Source organism: Salvelinus sp. IW2-2015, linkage group LG10 (assembly GCF_002910315.2).
Source record: "Salvelinus sp. IW2-2015 linkage group LG10, ASM291031v2, whole genome shotgun sequence".
NCBI classification, from domain to species: Eukaryota; Metazoa; Chordata; class Actinopteri; order Salmoniformes; family Salmonidae; genus Salvelinus; species Salvelinus sp. IW2-2015.
In genome coordinates, this window is record NC_036850.1 from 284583 (window position 1) to 311383 (window position 26801).

Consider the following 26801-nt stretch of genomic DNA (forward strand, 5'->3'; position numbering starts at 1 on the left):
GCAGGGGCACGCTCCAACACTCAGATATAATTTACAAATGGAGAATTTGTGTTTAGTGAGTACGCCGTAGGGATGACCAGGGATATTCTCTTGATAAATGTTTGAATTGGACAATTTTCCTGTCAAAATGTAACAAGTACTTTTGGGTGTCAGCGAAAATGTATGGAGTAAGAGGTACATTATTTTCTTTAGGAATGTAGTGAAGTAAAAGTAAAAATTGCCAAAAATAGAAATAGTGAAGTACAGATACCCCAAAAAACGACTTAAGTAGTACTTTAAAGTATTTTTACTTGAGTACTTTTTACATCAAGCTATTTCCATATACTCTGATGCAGAGTTCTAAATCAAGATAATACCCTTTTCACAAACCAAGGATAATACCCTTTTCACAAACCAATTCCATTCTGTGAACGGTGAGGCAAACAAAGCTACTTAAGTACTTTACACCACTGAGTAATACATTGTATTTTTTGTTGTTGTACATTAATATTGATAACTGCATTGTTGGGTTTACAGGCATTTTACTGTACTTGTGCATTCAACATTAAAACTTGAAATCACATACATGACTTCCTCACTCAAACATAAACCTACATGACAGTACATACACAAAGAGTTGGACACACACACCAGACTCACCTGTCTGGCCAGCTGTGTTTTCTCCTGGTGTGAGGGTGATAGTGACACAGGCGTGTGGTAAGCTAATGGTAAGGGAGGATGAGTTATGTCTAAATATAGCTGTGTGAACTTCTGGCTGTCTGCCTGCCAGGGGCCATGCTAACACACACTCCGACGGCCTCTCTTCTCATTACCTCACCTGAATGAACACTGTGAGTGAGTGAGTGAGTGAGTGAGTGAGTGAGTGAGTGAGTGAGTGAGTGAGTGAGTGAGTGAGTGAGTGAGTGAGTGAGTGAGTGAGTGAGTGAGTGAGTGAGTGAGTGAGTGAGTGAGTGATCGGCCAATTATGAAGGCTTTATTGGATGGTATTGGCGATGATGATGAAATTGCCTTGACATGAGGATCCAAGCTATTTCCACATACTCTGATGTAGAGTTTTAAATCAAGATAATATCCTTTTCACAAACCAAGGAGCTTGTTGTGTTTTGAATTCTATTATGTGAGCGGTGAGGCAGTCAAGGCTACCAGCCACGCACACTGAGAGTGTGAGAAGCAGAAAACTGCCCATTACTTGTGTAGTGCTGAAATATTATCATTTGTCCATGTGCGTAGCTTATGTTCTCTCTTCCCATGTGAGAATAAATTGCCAAGTTTACTTTCCCTGGATACACTAGCTCACGTGAAAATGGCTAACGTAGGCCTAACCGGAGATATAAAAATAAAGATTATATACTGAAAAAATATATATACGCAACATGCAACAATTTCTAAGATTTTCGAGGTACAGTTCATATAAGGAAGTCACTGACTTTAAATAAATTCATTAGGCCATAATCTATGGATTTCACATGACTGGGAATACAGATATGCATCTGTTGGTCACAGATACCTTTCAAAAAAAATTAGAGGGCGTGGATCAGAAAAACAGTCAGTGCCTGGGGTGACCACCATTTACCTCATGCAGCACAACACATCTTCTTCACATAGAGTTGATCAGGCTGTTGATTGTGGCTTGTGGAATGTTGTCCCACTCCTCTTTAATGGCTGTGCGAAGTTGCTGGATATTGGCGGGACCTGGAACACACTGTCATACACTTCGATCCAGAGCATCCCAAACATGCTCAATGGGTGACATGTATGGTGATTATGCAGGCCATGGAAGAACTGGGACATTTTCAGCTTCCAGGAATTGTGTACTGATCCTTGTGACATGGGGCCGTCCATTATCACACGACTCCATACACGTGGCCTGCGGTTGTGAGGCCGGTTGAACGTTATGCCAAATTCTCTAAAACGACGTTAGAGGCGGCTTATGGTTGAGAAATGAACATAAAATTATCTGACAACAGCTCTGGTGGACATTCCTGCAGTCAGCATGCCAATTGCATGCTCCCTCAAACCTTGAGACATCTGTGGCATTGTGTTGTGTGACAAAACTGCACATCATTAGAGTGGCCTTTTATTGTCCCCAGCACAAGGTGCACCTGTGTAATGGCCATGCTATTTATTCAGCTTCTTGATATGCCACACCTGTCAGGTGGATGGATTATCTTGGAGAAGGAGAAATGCTCACTAACAGGAATTTAAACACATTTGTGCACAACATTTGTGAGAAATAAGCTTTTTGTGTGAATGGAACATTTTGGGGATCTTTTATTTCAGCTCATGAAACATGGGAGCAACACTTTACATGTTGCGTTTATATTTTTGTTCAGTGTAATAAGGGAATAGGCTACAACATCATCATGGAAGCAGGTTCGAGTGAAATCCCCAGTTTGGAAGGACAATCAAGAGGTATATGGATACATAGCGTGCACAATGTGCAAGCAGGTATTTACTTTCAATAATTCAGTTAATTATAACATTAATTAAAGTGTAAACCTGTGCGGCTGGTAAAAGTTAGAGTAGCCTGTAGCCTAAATCAATGTAGACTATTTTTGCAGCCTATATTCGATTCTGCGAATTGTTTATTTAAGTTTTAATTAGTCCTAAACTATTTGATTATCTAAAATGTAAAGGTATTGTTTTGTTATGTCGGCTATAGTCTTTCATTAGGTAAGAAGGCTAATTAGATGGCTATTTTTTCTGTAAAGCGATTTGAGTGGCGAATCACATTGTGAAAATAAATAGATATTCTTAATTCATGAAATGGTTTCCTTTTGTCCAAATGTTGAATAGACATGCATACAAATTAATMAATGCAGGCAAGGGGAATAGTAACAATAGCCAAATAAAAAGTATTACCACTCAAAAACTATCCAATGAATGGATGTTATATGGCGGGTAACGCATCAGGTCTTGGAACAATTCTATGCGGGTGGTTCGGGTTGCGGGGAAAAAAATATGTTCTGATGTCGGGTATCAAGTGGGGTTCTCAATTGATGTGGCCGGTGTGCGGCGGGTGCAGCTCCAAAAAACAGACCAGTGCAGGACTCTACATTGATGCTATAACCCACCTGCTATGAATCCGAGTCTAAACACACTTTCTGTCTGGTGTGGGAGTAGTGTCTGTAAGTTTAAGTCCACTGACAAATGTTCCCCCTGAGCCCAATCCATCTGTCCACTGTCTTGAAGGGTGTGTGTGTGTTGTGTGTGTGTGAGTGTGTATGGCATCTGTGAGTGGCTGCATCCCCCTGCGTTCAGACACATCGATCCCTCGTCTGCTAACCACATGCTGACCAAAGGGTGCGTGCGTGTGTTTGCATGCATGTGTGTATTTGTCTGTCCCTGCTCATCTGTCCCTGCTCTTAACTGTCAAGTGCTCAGAATTGCCGGGATGGCACATTCCCACAGCACACACCCACCTCTAAGCAGTTATCCATAAACAAACACAATAACAGATGGAAAAGACATGCTTTAAAATACTGTCATATACATCCATGTACATAATACATTCACATTATGTTCATATGATTGTGCATATACTGTGCAGTGCATAACAATGTTTATATTGATAAATATACAAATAATCAACTCATATGTACACATCCACACACCTAGTTAGATGTGGTCAGGGCCGGTTCTGGACGTGCAGAACATCCTTATGAATCTAAGCATGGCACTTTCAAAAGTTACCTTTCCACCCAGACAGAGGCTCTACTGACACAGAAAAATGTAAGCTTCAACTGCTGGCTACTCGTCCGTTGTATAACCCAACAACAGAAGTGCTTCCCTAAAAGCTGCCTGGGTTTAAACAAACATCTTCTGTTTTCAGAAAGAGAAAAGCTCAATTAATAGGGGCAGAATATTATAGGCTACAGTTCAGCTTCAGATTGTCATAGAGAGGAATCAATATATCCCCATATGCATCGGAGTCACGTCTTTCGCGGGCATTTCAGAGCTTGTTTCTACCGTAAGGCATCACCGAGTTAAGCATTGTTTATAGAACGCTTGCTATAATCTGGATACGTTTTATGTATTTATTTCAAAATATAAAGCAAACAATAGATATCCTTTTTGTCCCTTTATTTAACAAAGGGTATGTGATACCCTCACTCAATTCGAGCCCTGGTCGTAGTCAAACACACCAAGCCCTTCCCAGACACGGAGGTATTTAATCAGTGCGTGCGACAGTATTGGAGTATTTGGCTATACCGACATCTATGGACAGGATAATTGTGTCTGTCAAACAGGTAGGCTGAACACTTATTGTTTGGAAGATGAAGAAATAAGCTCCAATTATATATGTACTTCTATGTTTATGCCTATAATAATGTTTGGTGCACGCGTGCACATATAGGAGGTCCCTTACCAGGCAGAAGGGAATGTTACTTTAACCCCTGCATRGCAGAGTTACAATGTTGCTATCACTATGCAACCTACTACCTATAGTAGGAAAACGAGTTTCTTATTAATAATATCCCACCTGTTATCACACATGGCACGACCCTATAATTATTACAATTACAATAAAAATAACACTTTTATATAACATATTTAACATATATTTTAATATTCCTGTAGAACTGTAAAACAGAGTAAGATCATTTGAACTTTGGAATCAACCGCTGTCATAAATGCATGGCGGGCCTCGTTTCGGTGGAGCAGTGTAAAATAACCTTTATGTCAATGACCCAGCCTTAACGAATGTTGTTTATTTACATATCGAATTTGATTGTCCAACGTCAGTTTCAAAATGTATTTATTTTGTCTCCACCTAGAGGTGCCTCTTTCCTCTGCTGTGGTGCTGAATTGCATTCGGTGATTTTTCCTCTTGGTAGCTGTCCATGGTCCTGAAATCAAATCATCTGAGTTTGCTTGGACACCAGCCTTATCTCCAGCTCCTTCCACCTCTGGAAACTATCTAGGAGGTCATGCGACTTCTCATACGAGCTGAGGAGGTGGCACAGATTCTTCCAGTCCTTGGTTCCATCCCTGACCAGCGCAGATTTGCACTCGTGTGAAAAAAGTTTGCAGCAAAAACAGAAGGCTGCATCGTTTTGCTTGGAATAGACAAGCCTTGGTCTCCACTCTCTCCCCATTCGCCATCCTCCTATTGCAGAGGGCCACCGACAACTTTCGTTGCCCCTCCTCTCTTGGGAAATTCCCCTCCTTATCCTGATGTGGCCCTGCCTGCACTAACATATACCGTAAAGATCCATTCATACGCACTACCGGTCAAACGTTTTAGAACACCTGCTCATTCAAGGGTTTTTCTTTATTTTTACAATTTTCTACATTGTAGAAAATTAGTGAAGACATCAGAACTATGAAGTAACACATGGAATCATGTAGTAACCCAAAAAAGTGGTAAACAATATATATTTTATATTGGAGATTATTCAAATAGCCAACCCTGACCTCAACCAGTTTGGTTGAGGTCTGGGGATTGTGGAGGCCAGGTCATCTGATGCAGCTCTCCATCAGGTGTGTTGAGTCATTGTCCTGTTGAAAAACAAATGGGTGGGGCCGGGAACTGCAACAATGTCATGAGCTGGTGGCTGGTGTGCCGCGGGCGGTGTAGTAGCCGATCAGGGGCGCCGGAGGGCGGCAGCCATTTGTCAAAATGACGCCCCAAATTGAAGTGGTGACCTAATCTTGCCTAATGGGAGGGCCGGCCCTGACTGTGATCCTGTGTGGCTCAGTCGGTAGAGCATGGCTCTTGCAATGCTAAGTGTCATGAGTTTGATTCCTGCTAGGGCCACCCATATGAAAAATGTATGCATGACTGCAAGTCGCTTTATGATAAAAGCCTCGACTAAATGGCATAAACCTTATATCTCTATTATCTTGTTCTAAGTGATGCACACCTAGCTAAAAGGATCTACCCTTTTTTATTTATTTTTTGCCTGAAATGACTACGTTAGCTCAACCGTCCCGTGGAAGGGACACCTGTCCCGAAGAAGTTTTAAATGACAACACAATGTGATTCAATGCGTCAGATTTGACCCTTTGAAATGTATGTTTTAATAAAATGAATAAATGTAATAAAATACATGAAGTAAGCCTAATATATAGTGACTTGGGAAAGTTTCCCGACCCCTTTAGTTACGTTACAGCTTTATTCAAAAATGTATTAAATCGTTTTTTTCCTCATCAATCTACACACAATACCCCATAATGACAAACCAAAAACAGTTTATTAAAATAAAAAACGGTAATATCACATTTACGTAAGTATTCAGAACCTCTACTCAGTACTTTGTCAAAGCATCTTTGGCAGCTCTGTCAGGTTGAATGTGGAGCGCTGCTGCACAGCTATTTTCAGGTCTCTCCAGAGATCGATCGGGTTCAAGTCTGGGCTCTGGCTGGGCCACTAAAAGACGTTCAGAGACTTGTCTCGAAGCCACTCCAGCGTTATCTTGGCTGTTTGCTTAGGGTTGTTGTCCCATCTCCACAGAGGAACTCTAGAGCTCTGTCAGAGTGTCGATTGAGTTCTTGGTCACCTACCTGACCAAGGCCCTTCTCCCCCGATTGCTCAGTTCCAAACTTCTTCCATTGAAGAATTATGGAGGCCACTGTGTTCTTGGGGACCTTCAATGATGCAGAAATGTTTAAGTACCCTTCCTCAGATTTGTGCATCAACACAATCCTGTCTCGTAGCTCTACGGACAATTCCTTAAACCTCATACCTTGGTTTTTMATCTGACATGCACTGTCAACTGTGGGACCTTATATAGACAGAGGTGGGCCTTTCCAAATCATATCCAATCAATTGAATTTACCACAGGTGGAATGCAATCAAGTTGTAGAAACATCTCAAGGATGATCATTGGAAACAGGATGCACCGAGCTCAATTTTGAGTCTCATAACAAAGGGTCTAAATTCTTATGTAAATAAGGTATTTCTGTTTTTAAATCTTAATACATTATTACATAAATTGTATTTATTTAAACAGTTTTAGAATAAGGCTCTAAACTAACAAAATGTGGAAAAAGTAAAGGCGTCTAAATACTTTCCAAAGGCAGTGTACCTAGTGTTGATACAGTAGCTACATGCACTCAAATGTTCATGCAAGCTCTGGAACATGAGGAAGCTAATGTTCGAAAGTGTGTGTGTGTGTGTGTGTGTGTGTGTGTGTGTGTGTGTGTGTGTGTGTGTGTGTGTGTGTGGTGTGTGTGTTGTGTGTGTGTGTGTGTGTGTGTGTGTGTGTGTGTGTGCTGTGTGTGTGTGTGTGTGTGTGTGTGTGTGATGTGTGTGAAACTCTGCTCTCAACCAGAGGTTCTCTAGGCGGGCATGAATCTGCGCAAACACTCACATACACACACACTAATGGCATGTACTAGAGATATAGAGTGGTGTACACATTACAAAGAGAGTGTGCATACACCACACACCCACACTAACACACACACACACACCTTTACCAGTGTTGGTGTGTTAGTTTGAAGTGATGTGCTAATGCGTTGCCGTGCCTGTTCCTTAATGCCGGGGTCTCATAGCTGGCCTTTATCATGATACATAATTACATTTATAACAAATGTGTTTGACCCCACCGTGGGGGTTAACTGTTTGTGTGTGTTTTGTGTGTGTGTGTGTTGTGGCATCTGTGAGTGGCTGCATCCCCTGTGGATTCAGAGACATCGATCCCTCGCAAAAAGTGCCACTAGCCGCCCCGGCCGCATTTGTTATTGTTTTGAGGAGATGAGCATCCAGCATCAATGGTAAACAAAATCGTGTAATACTCAAATCAATTGTATTTGTACATGCGCCGAATACAACATGTGTAGGCCTTACAGTGAAGTGTTTTTACTTACAAAAATGGAATTTTAAAGAAAATACCTGAAAATAAGTTAGAAAAAATATAATAAATTATTAAAGAGCAGCAGTAAATAACAATAACGGGGCTATATACAGGGGGTACCGGTACAGGTCAATGTGCAGGGGCACCGTGGCGAGGGAATATATACATGTAGGTAGAGTTAAAGTGACTATGTATGCATAGATAATAACAGAGAGTAGCAGCAGCGTAGAAGAGGGGGGGGGGGGGGGGGGGGGGGGCAATGGAAATAGTCTGGATAGCCATTTGATTAGATGTTCAGGAGTCTTATGGCTTGGGGGTAGAAGCTGTTTAGCAGCCTCTTGGACCTAGACTTGGCGCTCCGGTACCACTTGCCGTGCGGTAGCAGAGAGAACAGTCTATGACTAGAATGGCTGGATTCTTTGCAAATTTTAGGATCTTCCTTTGACACAGACTGATATAGAGGTCCTGGATGGCAGGAAGCTTGGCCCAGGTGATGTACTTGGCCGTACGCACTACCTTCTGTAGTGCCTTGCGGTCGGAGGCCGAGCAGTTGCCATAACAGGCAGTGATGCAACCCGTCAGGATGCTCTCGATGGTGCAGCTGTTACTCTTGAGGATCTGAGGACCCATGCCAAATATTTTCAGTCTGCGGAGGGGGAATAGGTTTTTCGTGCCCTCTTCGTGTGCTTGGACCATGTTAGTTTGTTGGTGATGTGGACGCCAAGGAACTTGAAGCTCTCAACCTGCTCCACTACAGCCCCGTAGATGAGAATGGGGGCGTGCTCGGTCCTCCTTTTCCTGTAGTCCACAATCATCTCCTTTGTCTTGATCACGTTGAGCGAGAGGTTCTTGTTCTTGCACCACACGGTCAGGTCTCTGATCTCCTCCCTATAGGCTGTCTCATTGTTGTCGGTGATCAGGCCTACCACTGTTGTGTCATCTGCAAACTTGATGATGGTGTTGGAGTCGTGCCTGGCTGTGCAGTCATGAGTGAACAGGGAGTACAGGAGGGGACTGAGCACGCACCCCCGAGGGGCCCCCGTGTTGAGGATCACCATGGCGGATGTGTAGTTACCTACCTATACGACCTGGGGCGGCCCGTCAGGAAGTCCAGGATCCAGTTGCAGAGGGAGGTGGTCCCAGGGTCCATAGCTTAGTGATGAGCTTTGAGGGCACTCTGGTGTTGAACGCTGAGCTGTAGTTATTGAATAGCATTCTCCAATAGGTGTTCTTTTTGTCCAGGTGTGAAAGGGCAGTGTGGAGTGCAATAGAGATTGCATCCTCTGTGGATCTGTTTGGGCGGTATGCAAATTGAAGTGGGTTTGGGGTTTCTGGGATAATGGTGTTGTGAGCCCTGGTCAGCCTTTCAAAGCATTTCATGGCTACAGACGTGAGTGCTATGGGTCGGTAGTCATTTAGGCAGGTTACCTTAGTGCTATTGTGCACAGGGACTATGGTGGTCTGCTTGAAACATGTTGGTATTACAGACTCAGACAGGGAAAGGTTGAAAATGTCAGTGAAGACACTTGCCAGTTGTTCAGTTCATGCTCAGAGCACACGTCCTGGTTATCCATCTGGCCCTGCGGCCTTGTGAATATTGACCTGTTTAAAGTCTTACTCACATCGGCTGCTGAGAGTGTGATCACACAGTCATCCGGAACAGCTGATGCACTCATGCATGTTTCAGTGTTACTTGCCTCGAAGCGAGCATAGAAGTTATTTAGCTCGTCTGGTAGGCTCGTGTCACTGGGCAGCTCTCAGCTGTAGTACGGAGCCGGTGTAGTACGATTCGATCTTAGTTCTGTATTGTCGCTTTGCCTGTTTGATGTTTTGTCGGAGGGAATAGCGGGATTTCTTATAAGCTTCCGGGTTAGAGTCCTGCTCCTTGAAAGCGGCAGCTCTACCCTTTAGCTCATTGCGAATGTTGCCTGTAATCCATGGCTTCTGGTTGGGGTATGTACGTACGGTCACTGTTGGACAGACATCATCGATGCACTTATTGATGAAGCCAGTGACTGATGTTGTGAACTCCTCAATGCCATCGGAAGAATCGCGGAACATATTCCAGGCTGTGCTAGCAAAACAGTCCAGCAGTTTAGTATCAGCTTCATCTTACCACTTTTTTATAGACCGAGTCACTGGTGCTTCCTGCTTTCATTTTTGGTTGTAAGCAGGAATCAGGAGGATAGAATTATGGTCATATTTGCCAAATGGAGGGCGAGGCAGAGCTTTGTACGCATTTCTGTGTGTGGAGTAAAGGTCGTCTAGAGTTTTTTCCCTTTGGTTGCACATTTAACATGCTGATAGAAATTTGGTAAAACTGATTTAAGTTTCCCTGCATTAAAGTCCCCGGGCCACCAAGAGCGGATAAGCGTTTTCCTGTTTGCTTATGGCAGTATACATCTCATTGAGTGTGGTGGTATGTAGACAGCTACGAAAAATACAGATAAACTCTCTAGGTGTATTGTGTGGTCTAAAGCTTATTATGAGATGCTCTACTTCAGTCCAGCAAAACCTCAAGACTTCCTTAGATATCATGCACCAACTGTTGCTGACAATATATACATAGGCCCCCACCCCATGTCTTACCAGAGGCTGCTGTTCTATCCTACCCGATACAGTGTATATCCCGCCAGCTGTGTCGTCGTTCTGCCACGACTCTGTGAAACATAAGATTACAGTTTTTAATGTCCCGTTGGTATGATATATGTGTTTTCAGTTCATCCCATCTCCTTTCCAGCGATTGAACGTTAGCTAACAGTACGAATGGCAAAGGCAGATTAGCCACTTGTCGCCTGATCCTCACAAGGCACCCCGATCTCGTTCCGCAAAATCTCAGTTTCTTTCTCCAGCGAATGAAGGGGATGAGGGCCTATTCGGGTGTTTGTAGTATATCTTTCCCGTCCGACTCATTAAAGAAAAAGTATTTGTCGAATTCGAGTTGAGTCATCGCTGTTCTGATGTCCAGAAGCTCTTTTCGGTCATAAGAGACGGTTGCAGCAACATTATGTACAAAATAAGTTACAAACATTGCCAAAAAACAAACAAAATAGCACGGTTGGTTAAGAGCCAATAAAATGGCAGCCTTCCTCTCTGGCGCCATCTATCAAATTTCAATTCAAACCTTGTTGTTCTATCACGCGTGCAATGATGTGCAGTGATGTCCCTGTGAAAAAAACTGTGTTTGTTGTTGTAATATCGGAAATGGACGTGGCAGGTTCACCGCTATGGATTCCAGCTTTAAGGAGGATATACACAAAACATTAGGAACACCTGCTCTTTCCATAACATAGACTGCTGACCAGGTGAATTCATGTAAAAGCTATGATCTTTTATTGATGTCACTCGTTAAATCCGCTTCAGTCAATATAGATGACGGGGAGGTGACTGGTTAAAGACGGCTTTTTAAGCCTTGAGATAATTGCGACATGGATTGTGTATGTGTGCATTTCAGAGGGTTAATGGGCAAGACAAAATATGTTTAAGTGCCCTCGAACGGGGTATGGTAGTAGGTGCCAGGCGCACCGGTTTGAGTGTGTCAAGAACTGTAATACTGCTGGGTTTTTCACACTCAACAGTTGCCCGTGTGTTTCAACAATGTTCCACCACTCAAAGGACATCCATCGAACTTGACAACTGTGGGAAGCATTGGAGTCAACATTGGCCAGATTCTCTGTGGAACGCTTTCGACACCTTGTATAGTCCAGGGCAGAAGGGGATGCAACTCAATATTAGGAAAGTGTTTCCAATGTTTTCTAGACTCAGTGAATTATTGTCAAGTATTCAGGATTGCAGGGATGCCACACTCCCACAGCCACCCCTACAGATGTAGGATCTTGATTTGAACCCATTTGCTACATCAAGAAAATAATCTTGCAGCGACAGGAAATGTTAATTATTATGTGGAATATAATTGATGGACATTTTTTGTAGGGGTTGATGCATTTTTTCATTAGTGCAAATCAAGTCTGACATTTTAAAGTGGAAATTATAAACTTTAGAATGCTTTTTAAACCTCAAATACACTACAAATTAGCATTTACTGCCGTGCAGGAAAATTCGCAGCAATAAAAGAGGTCTCAAATTAAGATCCTATATCTGTAAGTACTTAAACAAGCACAACAACACATGGACAAAGACATGCATTAACAAACTGTCATATACAGTACTTCCACGTACATAATACATTGACATTACGTTCATATGATTATGCATATACTGTGCAATGCATATTGAGAAATATAAACATAATTAACTAACATGTGTATGTGCACACACATAATTAACTGTGGTCCTGTGTGGCTCATTCAGTAGAGCATGGCTCTTGCAATGCCAAGGGTCATGGGTTTGATTCCTACTGGGGCCACCCATGGGGAAAAATGTATGCATGCATGACTGAACGTCATTTTGTACCTCGGCTAAATGGCAAAACATTATTCTGTATTATTTTGTTCTAAGTGACGCACACCTAGCTTAAATGACAGCACAATATGTGATTCAATATATCATATTTGACCCCTTGAAATGTATGTTTTAATAAAATGAATAAATGCAATAAAATACATGAAATAAGCCTTTCAGACCCTGAAACATGAGGATGCTAACATTTGTGTGTGTGTGTCAAATCTGACTTTATTTGTCACATGCTTCATAAATAACAGTTGTAGACTAACAGTGAATTGCTTACTTATGAGTTCTTTTCCAACAATGCAGAGTTAAAGATATACTTTTGAATGAAAATTGAAATAGTGACACGAGGAATAGATACACAGTGAATAACAAATAACTATAACGAGTAAAAATAAGAAGTGAAGATGCTGGAGGAAACAGCTACCAAAGTATCTATATCCACAGTAAAACGAGTCGATATAACCTGAAAGGCCGCTCAGCAAAGAAGAAGCCACTGCTCCAAAATCACCATTAAAAAAGCCAGACTACAGTTTGCAACTGCACATGAGGACAAAGATGGTACTTTTTGGAGAAATGTCCTCTGGTCTGATGAAACAACAACCCCTAACATAGCCCTTTTCCTTGTGTGGACAGTCTCTCTCTCTCTCTCTCTCTCTCTCTCTCTCGTTGGGTCCCATTTCTCACCATTCCCCTCTTTTCTATCCCTCTCTCTGTTTCCCCCAGATTAAGCAGAATGACAAGATGAACCAGATGAACATGTTCTCCAAGCAGATTGACAAGAAGGAGCCCGTGAAGGGCGGCCTCATGTCCTACACCCTGACTGACCTGAAGATCCCCGTCTCCTATGAGATCCGCCTGGCCCCCATCACCACCTACAGCACCGGAGACTATGTCAGTCGCACCATCCAGTACTCAGAGCGTGAGTAGTAACTTGCTTGCGCCTGGAGCCAAAGTGGCCACTCTGATGATACTAATAATAATAATCAATAACTGACCAAGTAGGCCCTTTTTGTGTTCATTTTGGCATTTATTTTGAGTGCTACTACAGTTATGTAAAAGGATATAGTGATAATCTATGTGTATTTACTTTTTTACAGCCTACATTTACCCAAGACCTTCAGGTAAGAATATCTTTATTTCTTACCCCCCCATTTTCTTTCACTCTTCCTTTTTTTTCCCCCACTTCGCCTTCTCTCTGTTTCTCTCATCTCGTCAGGCAATTTGGTTCAATTACGCCTTGCACCGCCGCTCAGGCAGGGGAAGTGGAGAGTGACGCCAAACGAGCGCAATTAAAATCACATTTTCTCCAACCACGCAGATTGGAGAACAACAGAAAACAAATTGAGGAAGTGCACGTACGTCGCTGAGTGGTACATGAATCATAATAGATTATGTTTCTGTGATAACACCAATGTGAATGGGGTACAGGCTTCATCCCAAATCCCCTATTTAGTGCGTTACATTTGACAAGGGCCCTGTTCAAAAGTAGTGCACTATGTAGGGAATATGGTGCAAATTTGGAATGTACCTACAGTCAACGGCTGACAGTGTGTGGCTAGCGTAATTTGTATGAGTATGTGTTTGTGTGAGCGTGTGTGCCTGTTTAACATGTAGCAGTGTTAACGCTTTTGATGGGTATTATTGCTGTAGAGCATAAATGGAGTGCCTAATTGCAATGTATCATAGTCCTTCCATTGACAATGCTTAGTGAATACCACAGCCAGCAGTGGCTATGTGTAATGGGTTGAAATTGATGTGATGGTTGTGGTAGGTAGGAACCTTGTGGAAAAGTTGGAGGATAGTATTACGTTTTAGTTAGTTTGGGTGATTCAGAGATGAAGCAAACAGAGAATTGTTACTGGAATGCAAAGAGGTTCTTGAAGTGATTCACTGGTCATTTTAAAACTTCAAACTTTGTCTCTCCTCTCACTCTCCCCACCTATATAATATTTTATTTTGTCCTTTCTTTTCATACCCTCTCTCCCTCTTTTTCACCATGTCTTGGTAATGTGTCGCAATTTTGTCTCTCTTCTCTCTTTGATCCCTCACTCTTCCCTATTTCCTCTGCCTCTTTTTCCTCTCTTCTTTGTGTATCTGTCGCTATCAATGTTATTGCTCATCCTCTTCAACCTCTGTATTCTCGCTCTTTCTATATCCCCTTCGCTCTCACACTCTCTCTATCTCTCTCTCTCTCTCTCTCAACAGACCACGTCTGTGGCTTTGAGGACGAGCGCATCTGTGGTTTCTCCCAGGACCGGGGCGACAATTTTGATTGGACAAGACAGAACCACCTGACCCAGAACCCCAAGCGCTCGTCCAATACCGGCCCAGAGATGGACAGGAGTGGAAACAAAGAAGGTATGTTACTGGAATGTACACACATTCCTTTAAACCTTTACTTAATACCCATCCGGGATCCGGGATCCTCCTCATCAAAAAAGCTGACTAGCATAGCCTAGCGTAACGGGACAGGGGTATCATATAATATAATTTTCATGAAATCACAAGTCCAATACAGCAAATGAAAGATAAACATCTTGTGAATCCAGCCATCATTTCCGATTTTTTTAAATGTTTTACAGCGAAAACACAATATGTATTTCTATTAGCTAACCACAATAGCCAAACACACAACCGCATATTTTCACCATGTTTCCACCGCATAGGTAGCTTTCACAAAACCGACAAAATAGAGATACAATTAGTCACTAACCAAGAAACAACTTCATCAGATGACAGTCTTAAAACATGTTATACAATACATTATTGTTTTATTCGAAAATGTGCATATTTGAGGTATAAATCATAGTTTTACATTGCAGCCACAATCACAAATAGCACCAAAGCAGCCAGAATAATTACAGAGAGCAACGTGAAATATATAAATACTCATCATAAAACATTATGAAAAATACATGGTGTACAGCAAATGAAAAATAAACATCTTGTGAATCCAGCCAATATTTCAGATTTTTTAAGTGTTTTACAGCGAAAACACAATATATATTTCTATTAGCTCACTGCAGTAGCCAAACACACAACGCAATTTACTCCCCGCAAAAATAGCTTGCACAAACCGAACAAAATAGAGATCAAAATAATCACTAACCTTGAACAAATTCATCAGATGACAGTCTTAAAACATCATGTTATACAATACAATTATGTTTTGTTCGAAAATGTGCATATTTAGAGCTACAAATCCTGATTATACATTGTAAATACGTAGCATCGATTCACCAGAATCTCCGGAGATATTTTGGACACTCACCTAATCTGACCAAAGAACTCATCATAAACTTTACATAAAAATACTTGTTGTATGGCAAATGAAACACTGGTTCTTAATGCAACCGCTGCGGAGAATAGGAGTCAACATTTTACACAGAAATACGAAATAACATCATAAATGTTTTCTTACTTTTGCTGAGCTTCCATCAGAATGTTGTACAGAGTCCTTGGTCCAGAATAAATCGTTGTTTGGTTTTAGAATGTCCATTTCTTCTGTCGAATTCGCGCCACAATGCTAGCCAAGGTTGCTAACATTCCCATCCTCTCTTGACGCAAAGAACGGAAAACTCCAAAAGTCCCAATAAACGTTGAATAAACTGATAAAACTCAGTTGAAAAAACCTACTTTATGATGTTATTATCATATGTATCAAATAAAATCAGAGCCGGAGATATTCGCCGTGTAAACCGAACGCTTTTCAGYAGACAATGTCGAGCTCCGCCGCGCGCCTTCGAATACCTGTCACTCCAAAAGCTCTTGTTCGGCCTCAGATCAAGCTAGACACCCCATTCCACCTTCCACTGCCTGTTGACATCTAGTGGAAGGCTTATGAAGTGCATGCATATCGATAAATAAAAGCCAGTTGAATAGGCAGGCCCTGAAACAGAGCCTCGTTTTCAGATTTTTCACTTCCGGTATGGAAGTTTGCTGCAAAATGAGTTCTGTTTTACTCACAGATATAATTCAAACAGTTTTAGAAACTTGAGTGTTTTCTATCCAATAGTAATAATAATATGCATATTGTATGATCTAGAAAAGAGTACGTGACCGTTTCATTTGGGCACGATTTTTTCCAAAGTGAAAACTTCTATTGACAAGAAGTTTTAAGCAGTGTTAATTTTGGCAGCTACTTTTTTCGTTAGTTGTAGTTATTATCAGTCGACTTAATCTCTGGACAACTTATTTCTAGTTTTAGTCACATGACATTCGGTGCATTTTTTTTTTTACTTCCATCATGTGCACATTCAGATAGCCTTTTAGGCTGACTATCCCCTCATAAAACTTAGCTGGCAACATTGATATTGTAGCAGATTGATATAACCAATGCCAGCCATAATTAGTTGGCGTTCCAATTCATCCCAAAGGTGTCCAATGGGGTTGAGGTGCAGGCCAGTCAAGTTATTCCACACCGATCTTGACAAACCATTTCTGTATGGACCTCGCTTTGTGCTCGGGGGCATTGTCATGCTGAAACAGGAAAGGGGTTTCCCCAAACTGTTAACACAAAGTCCGAAGCACAGACTCCTCTAGAATGTCATTGTATGCTGTAGCATTAAGATTTCCCTTAACTGGAACTAATGGACCTAGCCCGAATCATGAAAAACAGCCCCAGACCATTATTATTCCTCCACCAAACTTTACAGTTGCCACTATTCATTCGGGCAGGTAGTGTTCTCCTGGCATCCGCCAAATGATGAAGTGTGATTCATCACTCCAGAGAACGTGTTTCCACTGCTCCAGAGTCCAATGACAGAAAGCTTTACACCACTCCGGCTGACGCTTGGCATTGTGCATGGTAATTTTAGGCTTGTGTGCGGCTGCTCGGCCATGGAAACCCATTTCACGAAGCTCCCGACGAACAGTTCTTGTGCTGACGTTGCTTACAGAGACAGTTTGGAACTCAGTAGTGAGTGGTACAGACAATTTTTACGAGCTTTAGTGCTCGGCGGTCACACTCTGTGAGTTTGTGTAGCCTACCACTTTGCGGCTGAGCCATTGTTTCTCCTAGACGTTTCCACTTCACAATAACAGCACTTACATTTGACCTGGGCGGCACTAGCAGGGCAGAAATTTGATGAACTGACTTGTAGAAAAGGTGGCATCCTATGACGGTGCCACGTTGACAGAAACTGAGCTCTTCAGTACGGGTCAAATCTTCTGCAAATGTTTAGCTATGTAGATTGCATGGCTGCGTGCTCGATATTATAGACCTGTCAGCAGCGTGTGTAGCTGAAAAAGCTGAATCCGATCATTTGAAGTGGTGTATATATAGTGTATACATTTTTTTATTTTATATTTATATATACACAGTACCAGTCAAAAGTTTGGACACACCTACCCATTCCAGGGTTTTCCTTAATTTGTATTTTCTACATTGTGTAATAATAGTGAAGACATCAAAACTATTAAATAAGACATATGGAATAATGTAGTAACCAAAAAAGTGTTAAACAAATCAAAATATATTTTATATTTGAGATTCTTCAAAGTAGCCACCCTTTGCCTTGATCACATTTACATAACTATTCAGACCCTTTACTCAGTACTTTGTTGAAGCACCTTTGGCAGCGATTATAGGATCAAGTATTTTCTGTTATGATGCTACAAGCTTGGCACAACTGTATTTTGTTCATTGCAGACCCTCTCAAGCTCTGTCAGGTTGGATGGGGAGTATCGCTGCACAGCTATTTTCAGGTCTCGCCAGAGATGTTCGATCGGGTTCAAGTCTGGGCTTCTCAAGGACATCAGAGACATGTCCCGAAGCCACTCCTGCATTGTATTGGCTGTGTGCATACCGGTCATTAAAAATATTCATGCGAGTAGACCACTTATTGGCCAGCTCATCCTCCTCTAGACCACTGATTGGCCAGCTCATCCTCAGGAGTATTATATCATACTATACTGAACAAAAATATAAATGCAACATGCAAGAATTTCAAAGATTTTACTGAGTTACTGTTCATATAAGGAAATCAGTACTTCAAAATACATGAATTAGGCCCTAATCTATGCATTTCACATGACTGGGCAGGGGTGCAGCCATGGGTGGGCCTGGGAGGGCATATGCCCACCCACTTGGCAGCCAGGCCCACCGAATGGGGAGCCAGGCCCAGCCAATCAGAATTAGTTTTTCACCACAAAAGGGCTTAATTACAGACATAAATACTCCTTAGCACCTCCTCCCCTCGATCCCGCAGGTGAAGAAGCCGGATGTGGAGGTCCTGTGTTGGCGTGGTTACATCCGGTCTGCAGTTGTGAGGCTGGTTGGATGTAATACCAAATGCTCTAAAACGATGTTGGAGGTAGCTTATGGTAGAGAAATGAACAGTCAATTATCTGGCAACAGCTCTGGTGGACATTCCTGTAGTCAGTATGTCAATTGCACTCTCCCTCAAAACTTGAGACATCTGTGGCATTGTGTCGCATGACAAAACTGCACATTTTAAAGTGGCCTTTTATTTTATGGATTATCTTGGCAAAGGAGAAATGCTCACTAAGAGGGATGTAAACAGATTTGTGAACAAACTTTGAGAGAAATAATTTTTTTATGCGTATGGAACATTTCTGGGATTCTTTATTTCAGATCATGAAACATGGGACCAACACTTTACATGTTGTGTTTATATTTTTGTTCAGTATACATGAGGAAATAGCAAGCATTTTTTTAATGGTCTGTTTGAGATACAAGGTTTTTGAAGTGTTTTTTTCCCCTCCAATTTATGCTTTGGCCGCAATTACAAGATTAGGACAGAATTAGCAGAATAGCTAACAGAATATGAATTTTTATATGTGAGATTAACACATCATCTACAGACGGTACCACAGATGGCCATAATTAAAATGCCCAGCGATGTGATATCTCTGATGCTGCACTCACAAAGAGGGATGGCGTTTTCTTTGGCACTTGTGTTGAGCAACATAGGTACACATTATTTCATAGCACTTACAACTGTCATACCTATTTGCGGCATGCAGAATTCACCAGGATTTACAAATAAACCCAAATGTAAAATGGGACCAAAACCACTGACTCTAACCACATGTGTCTCTCCCTCCCCTCTCCCCCTTCTAGGTTACTACATGTACATCGAGGCCTCTCGTCCCCGGGTCGCTGGGGACAATGCCCGTCTCCTGTCCCCTCTCTTCAACGTTACTGCTGCCAGAGGCCCCAAGGGCTCCGGTCGTCTCCCCTACTGTGTCTCATTCTTCTACCACATGAAGGGCAAGCACATCGGTGAGTACCTGAGCCACATCAGTTCAGAAGAAAGAGTAAGTAGCGTTGTCCAAGCCATACTGTTTCTGTAGTGTGAGGCAGCTTGACGTACAAGTACATCCCCTGACAGGAGGCTAGTATCACAGGGCCTTACTCCCAATCTATGGCAGTCCTAGTCCGGGCCCTAATGTTGTTAGCACCATTTTGAATTTTTGCCATTTGTGAGGTTGTTAGGGTCAGTGTTGAAATGCTATTGTAATATATGGGTTCATGCAACAGTGAGGGGTCTGTGTGTTTGAGTGAGTGAGTGAGGTGAATGAATGAGTGGTTGACTGAATGCTCATCTGTATTTGTGCACATGTGTGTGTGTCAGCGCTTTTCTCTCTGCCCATGTCGCATCAGGGACAACTGCTCTGAACTGCTCCCCGGCACATCGCCAAGAATGGCACAGCTGGCACACACTACCCTACACTGCTCCCCTCACCAGGTGGCCTTGCCGACCTCACCCTTCCACACACTCCACCTGGCACAGATGATGCCACAGCCGACTCAGCTTCACACACATGGGCGCGTGCATACACGCACATYCGCACACACACACACACATGCACATGCATGCATGCAAACACACACACATGCATGCACAAACACACAAATATACATACATGCCTGCACAAGCATGTACATACAGTACATACACACAGGCACAACCACACACACAGGCAGACAGACATACATGCTCTTACGCACGTGGCACACATTAACGCATGCACGAACTCACATGCACACATGCACACATACACACACACACACAGGGCAAACTGGCATAGCCCTAGTTGCTGTCGTGAGACACATGTATGAATGTCTACCTTGCCAGGGAAAAGTTGGCATGCTTACTATATCATTGTCAAACTAGGACTGGACAATAGATGACAATAAGCACAATGACATAGATAGATAGTGGGAAAACTATCAGTATCAGAACCATAAGCTTTGTCTCTCCTCTGTCAAAAGCCCACCTCCACCACACTCCACTTGTAGAGAGTGTTTCAGATACACCCCATCTGTATGTGTACGTGCATGTGTGTGTGTTTGTGTGTGTGTGCGCACATGCGTGTGTACAGTTTGTCTGTCAGTTTGTGGGTGTGTGTATGTGTTCCTGCATGTGTGTCTGTGTACTTCTCAAGGGCAGGGTGGTGGTGGTAAGAGAAGGGGCCAGAGGTGGTGTCGCTGGGTGATTTACGAGAGGGGGTGTGACGCAATCAGTCACTTGGGAAGTGGTTCATCATAGTGCGTGCTATCGGATGGGTTTATCAAGTGTATAGATCTCATGGCACACTTCGTCTACGTCAACAACCGGGCCCTGGTGATTTATGGGTGTGGAGGGTGTGTGTGTGTGTGGTGTGTGTGTGTGTGTTTTTGGTTTTACAATCCTTGTGGAGACCAGAAGTCCTCACAAGGATAGTACAGATGTCGGCTCTTAATATGACCCATTTTGTTGCAGGAGGAAAATAATCCTGCAGCAGTTGTGTCAAATTGGCTTGATGTCCTTTTGGTGGTAGAACATTCTTGATACACACGGAAAACTGTTGAGCGTGAAAAAAACAGCATCGTTGCAGTTCTTGACACACTTGCGCCTGGCACCTATTACCATACCCCGTTCAAAGAAACGTAAATATTTTGTCTTGCCCATAAACCATCTGAATGGCACACATACAAAATGTATGTCTCAAGGCTTAAAAACCCTTCTTTGACCTGTCTCCTCCCCTTCAGCTACACTGACTGAAGTGGATTTAACAAGTGACATCAATAAGTGATCATAGCTTTCACCTGGATTCACCTGATCAGTCTATGTCATGGAAAGAGCAGGTGTTCCTAATGTTTTGTACAGTCTGTGTATATATGTGACTACCCACCTGGAGTCGGTCTTATGTAGCAACATTTGAAATTGTGTTTTTTACAAAATGGTATATCATACACTGCATTTGAGGAACAATGGGAAATTATTTCTGATTTTAAAGTTGATCAACTTGTAAACTCACTTTTGAGAAAATGGCCTTTGAATGTTTTCGGTATCTAGTGAAGAGCTCATCTTTGTCTACACCCATTAAACATCGTTCACACCCTCTTAAGCTTTAGCCCCAGCCATCTCGTTTCGCTCTCGGAACGCACACTTGACGCTCCGGCCGATGATTTGTTTACCTATGGATAACATGAAAACAGCCTAACCAGCTCAGCTGGCAACAACTTCATTACGCTTTTTTGCAGAAGTATACTGACATTGGCCATATTCAACGGGTGTTGTACACACGTCATGTAACATTAGCTAACGAGCCAGCCAGCTAACGTTAGCTAGTTAAACAACAATGAGCAGTGTGCCAACAATGCCACAGTGCTGGGTGCTAACCAACCAGGTTCAATGTTAGCTAGCTAACATTAGTCTCTAACTAGAAAAGCAAACGGCTCTGGGATACGAATAATAACATAAGCTAGGGAGCCAYCCAGCTAACGTTAGCTAGCTAACAGTACACTTAAGCTCAAGACATGTAGCTAGCTAGCTAGGTAAACAATGAACCTAGCTAGGTTAACAATGTTTAAGATCACACACGTCACGTAACGTTAGCTAACGAGTCAATGAACACAGTGCTAAATCATGTCGTTACTACCCTGCATGAATACGGCTCAGGGATGTGAATAATAACGTCAGCTAGGGAGCCAGCCAGCTAACGTTAGCTATCTAGTTAACAATACACTTTAGCTTGAAATGAAACCACTTTCTGTCAACTTGAAACGTGTAATATCTGAAAATGTAGCTAGCTTAAGGTATGCATTATTACCAGTATACATCATCATGCATGATGGACGTGTCTCCCTGTCAGGAATGCCATACCAAGATTGCCCTTAGTTTGAAGATGTAATCCAGAGACAAGTGTTTTCTCCATCTATCAGCTATCATACTCTAATTCCACTGATTTCAAAACTTGATCCTCCAGAAAGTGGAGAGCAACACTTATGCAGCTCCACTACACAATACATTTCCAAAAAAGCCGCGTTCGACAGGATTACCAACACAGACTGACGAGCTCAAATAGACAGAAGCCTTCAAAATGGTACACCAATCCGAACTCCTCTCTCAGCATGTCCAGCCCACTCATTATCTCAGCCAATCCTGGCTAGTGGGAAGGTTGCTCACTTTTTCTGTGGCTTAACCAGCAAGGCTCATCATTTAACAATTGTATTCGTATTTACAGATGGCATACAAGTTTGTTATTAAGGCTAATGAAAGTGCACATGTTCGAGAAGGCATTTCTGCCAAAAAATGCATTTTGATGAAAAAAAATGTTTTTACGTTCAAACGGCTCTCCTGTGAAGTCGTGACTTGCGACATACGCCTAGTTTACTGAATCGGGTCACATATACATTATTTTAATAGCAGGACGCTGTAAAGTCCATTATTCCACTGAAGAGTATGAATTAAGCTGTTTTTGAAGGTTTGAATCCTGAGCAACCTGCATGCACGGGTGCGGCTGGTAGCCTAGTTGTTAGAGCATTGGACTAGTAGCCGAAAGGTTGCAAGATCAAATCCCCGAGCTGACAAGGTAAAAATATGTCGTTCTGCCCCTGAACAAGGCAGTTAACCCACTGTTCTTAGGCCGTCATTGAAAATAAGAATTTGTTCTGAAAGCCAAGTTAAATAAAGGTTAAAAAAAAAAATCTAATAATGCACATTGTTTTTATCTACAATAGACCAYCATAGCTACTGTATTAGGTAAAAACTGTGTGCCAGATAACCTTGGTATAGGATGGGTGGAGTACAGTACCAGTCAAAAGTTAGGACACAACTACTCATTCAAGGGTTTTTCTTTATTGTTACTATTTTCTACATTGTAGAATAATAGTCAAGACATCAAAACCATGAAATAACACATATGGAATCATGTAGTAACCAAAAATGTGTTAAACGAATCAAAATGTATTTTATATCCTTCAAAGTAGCCAGCCTTTGCCTTGATGACAGCTTTGTACACTCTTGGCATTCTCTCAACAAGCTTCACCTGGAATGCTTTTCCAACAGCCATGAAGCAGCACTCCATCACTCTCCCTTACACAGCCTGGATGTGTGTTGGGTCATTGTCCTGTTGAAAAACAAATGACAGTCCCACTAAGCACAAACCAGATGGGATGGCGTATCACTGCAGAATGCAGTGGTAGCCAATCTGGTTATGTGTGCCTTGAATTCTAAATAAATCCCCTGACAAGGTCACCAGCAAAGCATGCCCATTCCATCACACCTCCTCCTCCATGCTTCATGATAGGAACCACACATGCGGAGATCATCCGTTCACGTACTCTGCGTCTCACAAAGACACGGCGGTTGGAACCAAAAATCTTACATTTGTACTCATCAGACCAAAGGACAGATTTCCACCAGTCTAAAGTTCATTGCTTGTATTTATTGGCCCTTAGCAAGTAGCTTCTTGTTTTGGGGGTCCTTTAGTAGTGGTTTCTTTGCAGCAATTCAACCATTAATATTATGGCCTCCTCTGAACTGTTGATGTTGAGATGTGTCTGTTACTTGAACTCTGTGAAGCATTTATTTGGGCTGCAATGTGATGTGCAGTTAACTCTATTGAATTAATCTTCTGCAGCAGAGGTAACTCTTGGTCTTCCTTTCCTGTGGCGGTCCACACGAGAGCTAGTTTCATCATAGCGCTTGATGGTTTTTGCGACTGCACTTGAAGAAACTTTCAAAGTTCCTGACATTTTCTGGATTGACTGACTTTCATGTCTTAATGATGGACTATCATTTCTCCTTGCTTATTTGAGCTGTTCTTGCCATACTATGGACTCAGTCTTTTACCAAATAGGGCTATCTTCTGTATATCATCCCTTCCTTGTCCCAACACAACTGATTTGTTAAGAAGGACAGAAATACCACAAATTAACTTTTAACAAGGCACACCTATTAATTGAAATGCATTCCAGATGTCTACCTCGTGAAACTGGTTGAGAGAATGCCAACAGTGTGCAAAGCTGTCATCAAGTCAAAGGTTGGCTACTTTGAAGGATATAAAATACATTTTAAAACAAAACAAAACTGGATTTGTTTTCAACTTCTTTGTGAGTCTGTGTAATCTGAGGGAATTATGTGTCTCTAATATGGCCATACAATTGGCAGGAGGTTAAGAAGTGCAGCTCAGTTTCAACCTCATTTTGTGGGCAGTGTGCACATAGCCTGTCTTCTCTTGAGAGCCAGATCTGCCTACAGCGACCCATAGCAAGGCTATGCTCACTGAGTCTGTACATAGTCAAAGCTTTCCTTATTTTTGGGTCAGTCACAGTGGTCAGGTATTCTTCCACTGTGTACTCTCTGTTTAGGACTAAATAGCATTCTAGTTTGCTCAGTTTTTTAAATTTAATTCTTTCCATTGTGTCAAGTAATTATCTTTTTTGTTTACTCATGATTTGTTTGGGTCTAATTGTGTTGCTGTCCTGGGGCTCGGTGGGGTCTGTTTGTGTTTATATACGGAGCCCCAGGACCAGCTTGCTTAGGGGACTCTTCTCCAGGTTCATCTCTCTGTAGGTAATGGCTTTGTTACGGAACGTTTGGGAATCACTTCCTTTTAGGTGGTTGTAGAATTTAACAGCTCTTTTCTGGATGTTGATCATTAGCGGGTATTGACCTAATTCTGCTCTGCATGCATTATTTGGTGTTTTACATTGTACACAGGATATTTTTGCAGAATTCGTGTCACTTCTACACCCGCTCCTCCCCTCCAACATTACATTTACATTTAAGTCATTTAGCAGACGCTCTTATCCAGAGCGACTTACAAATTGGTGCATTCACCTTATGATATCCAGTGGAACAACCACTTTACAATAGTGCATCTAACTCTTTTAAGGGGGGGAGGTTAGAAGGATTACTTTATCCTATCCTAGGTATTCCTTAAAGAGGTGGGTTCAGTGTCTCCGGAAGGTGGTGATTGACTCCGCTGACCTGGCGTCGTGAGGGAGTTTGTTCCACCATTGGGGTGCCAGAGCAGCGAACAGTTTTGACTGGGCTGAGCGGGAACTGTACTTCCTCAGAGGTAGGGAGGCGAGCAGGCCAGAGGTGGATGAACGCAGTGCCCTTGTTTGGGTGAGGGCCTGATCAGAGCCTGAAGGTACGGAGGTGCCGTTCCCCTCACAGCTCCGTAGGCAAGCACCATGGTCTTGTAGCGGATGCGAGCTCAACTGGAAGCCAGTGGAGAGAGCGGAGGAGCGGGGTGACGTGAGAGAACTTGGGAAAGTTGAACACCAGACGGGCTGCGGCGTTCTGGATGAGTTGTAGGGGTTAATGGCACAGGCAGGGAGCCCAGCCAACAGCGAGTTGCAGTAATCCAGACGGGAGATGACAAGTGCCTGGATTAGGACCTGCGCCGCTTCCTGCGTGAGGCAGGGTCGTACTCTGCGAATGTTGTAGAGCATGAACCTACAGAACGGGTCACCGCCTTGATGTTAGTTGAGAACGACAGGGTGTTGTCCAGGATCACGCCCAGTTTTAGCACTCTGGGAGGAGGACACAATGGAGTTGTCAACCGTGATGGCGAGATCATGGAACGGGCAGTCCTTCCCCGGGAGGAAGAGCAGCTCCGTCTTGCCGAGGTTCAGCTTGAGGTGGTGATCCGTCATCCACACTGATATGTCTGCCAGACATGCAGAGATGCGATTCACCACCTGGTTATCAGAGGGGGGAAAGAAACATCACCGGTTTACTAACCACCGGTCCTGGCAACCATCATTACGTGTACCTGCCATTAATCATTACGGGCACCTGCACTTCATCATGAGACACACCTGACCTCCATTACCTCACTCATTACCTCCCCTTTAAGGGAGCTTAGGTTCATTCCCCAGGCGGTATTGCTTCTGTTTCATGTTAAAGCGCTACGCCGATGTTGTATTGTTCTTTGTTGTGTTAAACTTACCACCTGCTACTCGACTCACAGTGTCTACGTTACAATTCTGCATGCAGTTTCAATTTGGTGTTTGTCCCATTTAGTGAATTCTTGGTTGGTGAGCAGACCCCAGWCCTCACAACCATTAAGAGCAATGGGTTATACAACTGATTCAAGTATTCTTAGCCAGATCCTAATTGGTGTGCCAGATTATATGTTCCTTTTGATAGCATAGAAGGCCAATCTTGCCTTGTCTCTCAGATCATTCACATCTTTGTGAAAGTTTCCTGTGGCGCTGATGTTTAGGCCGAGGTGTGTAATCATTTTTGTATGCATTCGGGCAGGTATTCCCAAACTGGGGTACGCATACCCCTGGGGGTATGCCAAGGGAATGCCTGATTGAAATATGTTTTGGACACTACA

General features: G+C 42.7%; 1 protein-coding gene across 1 annotated transcript in view; it reads left to right on the forward strand.

Annotated features, from left to right (window-relative positions):
* Positions 1 to 26801, forward strand: part of LOC111969077 (MAM domain-containing glycosylphosphatidylinositol anchor protein 1) — a 308744-nt gene that overhangs the window by 231803 nt on the left and 50140 nt on the right. The window contains exons 12-15 of the mRNA XM_070445289.1: positions 12936 to 13131; positions 13310 to 13333; positions 14418 to 14570; positions 19297 to 19458. Of these exons, the coding sequence (XP_070301390.1) occupies positions 12936 to 13131; positions 13310 to 13333; positions 14418 to 14570; positions 19297 to 19458 (535 nt within the window). The remainder of the gene's footprint in view (positions 1 to 12935; positions 13132 to 13309; positions 13334 to 14417; positions 14571 to 19296; positions 19459 to 26801) is intronic.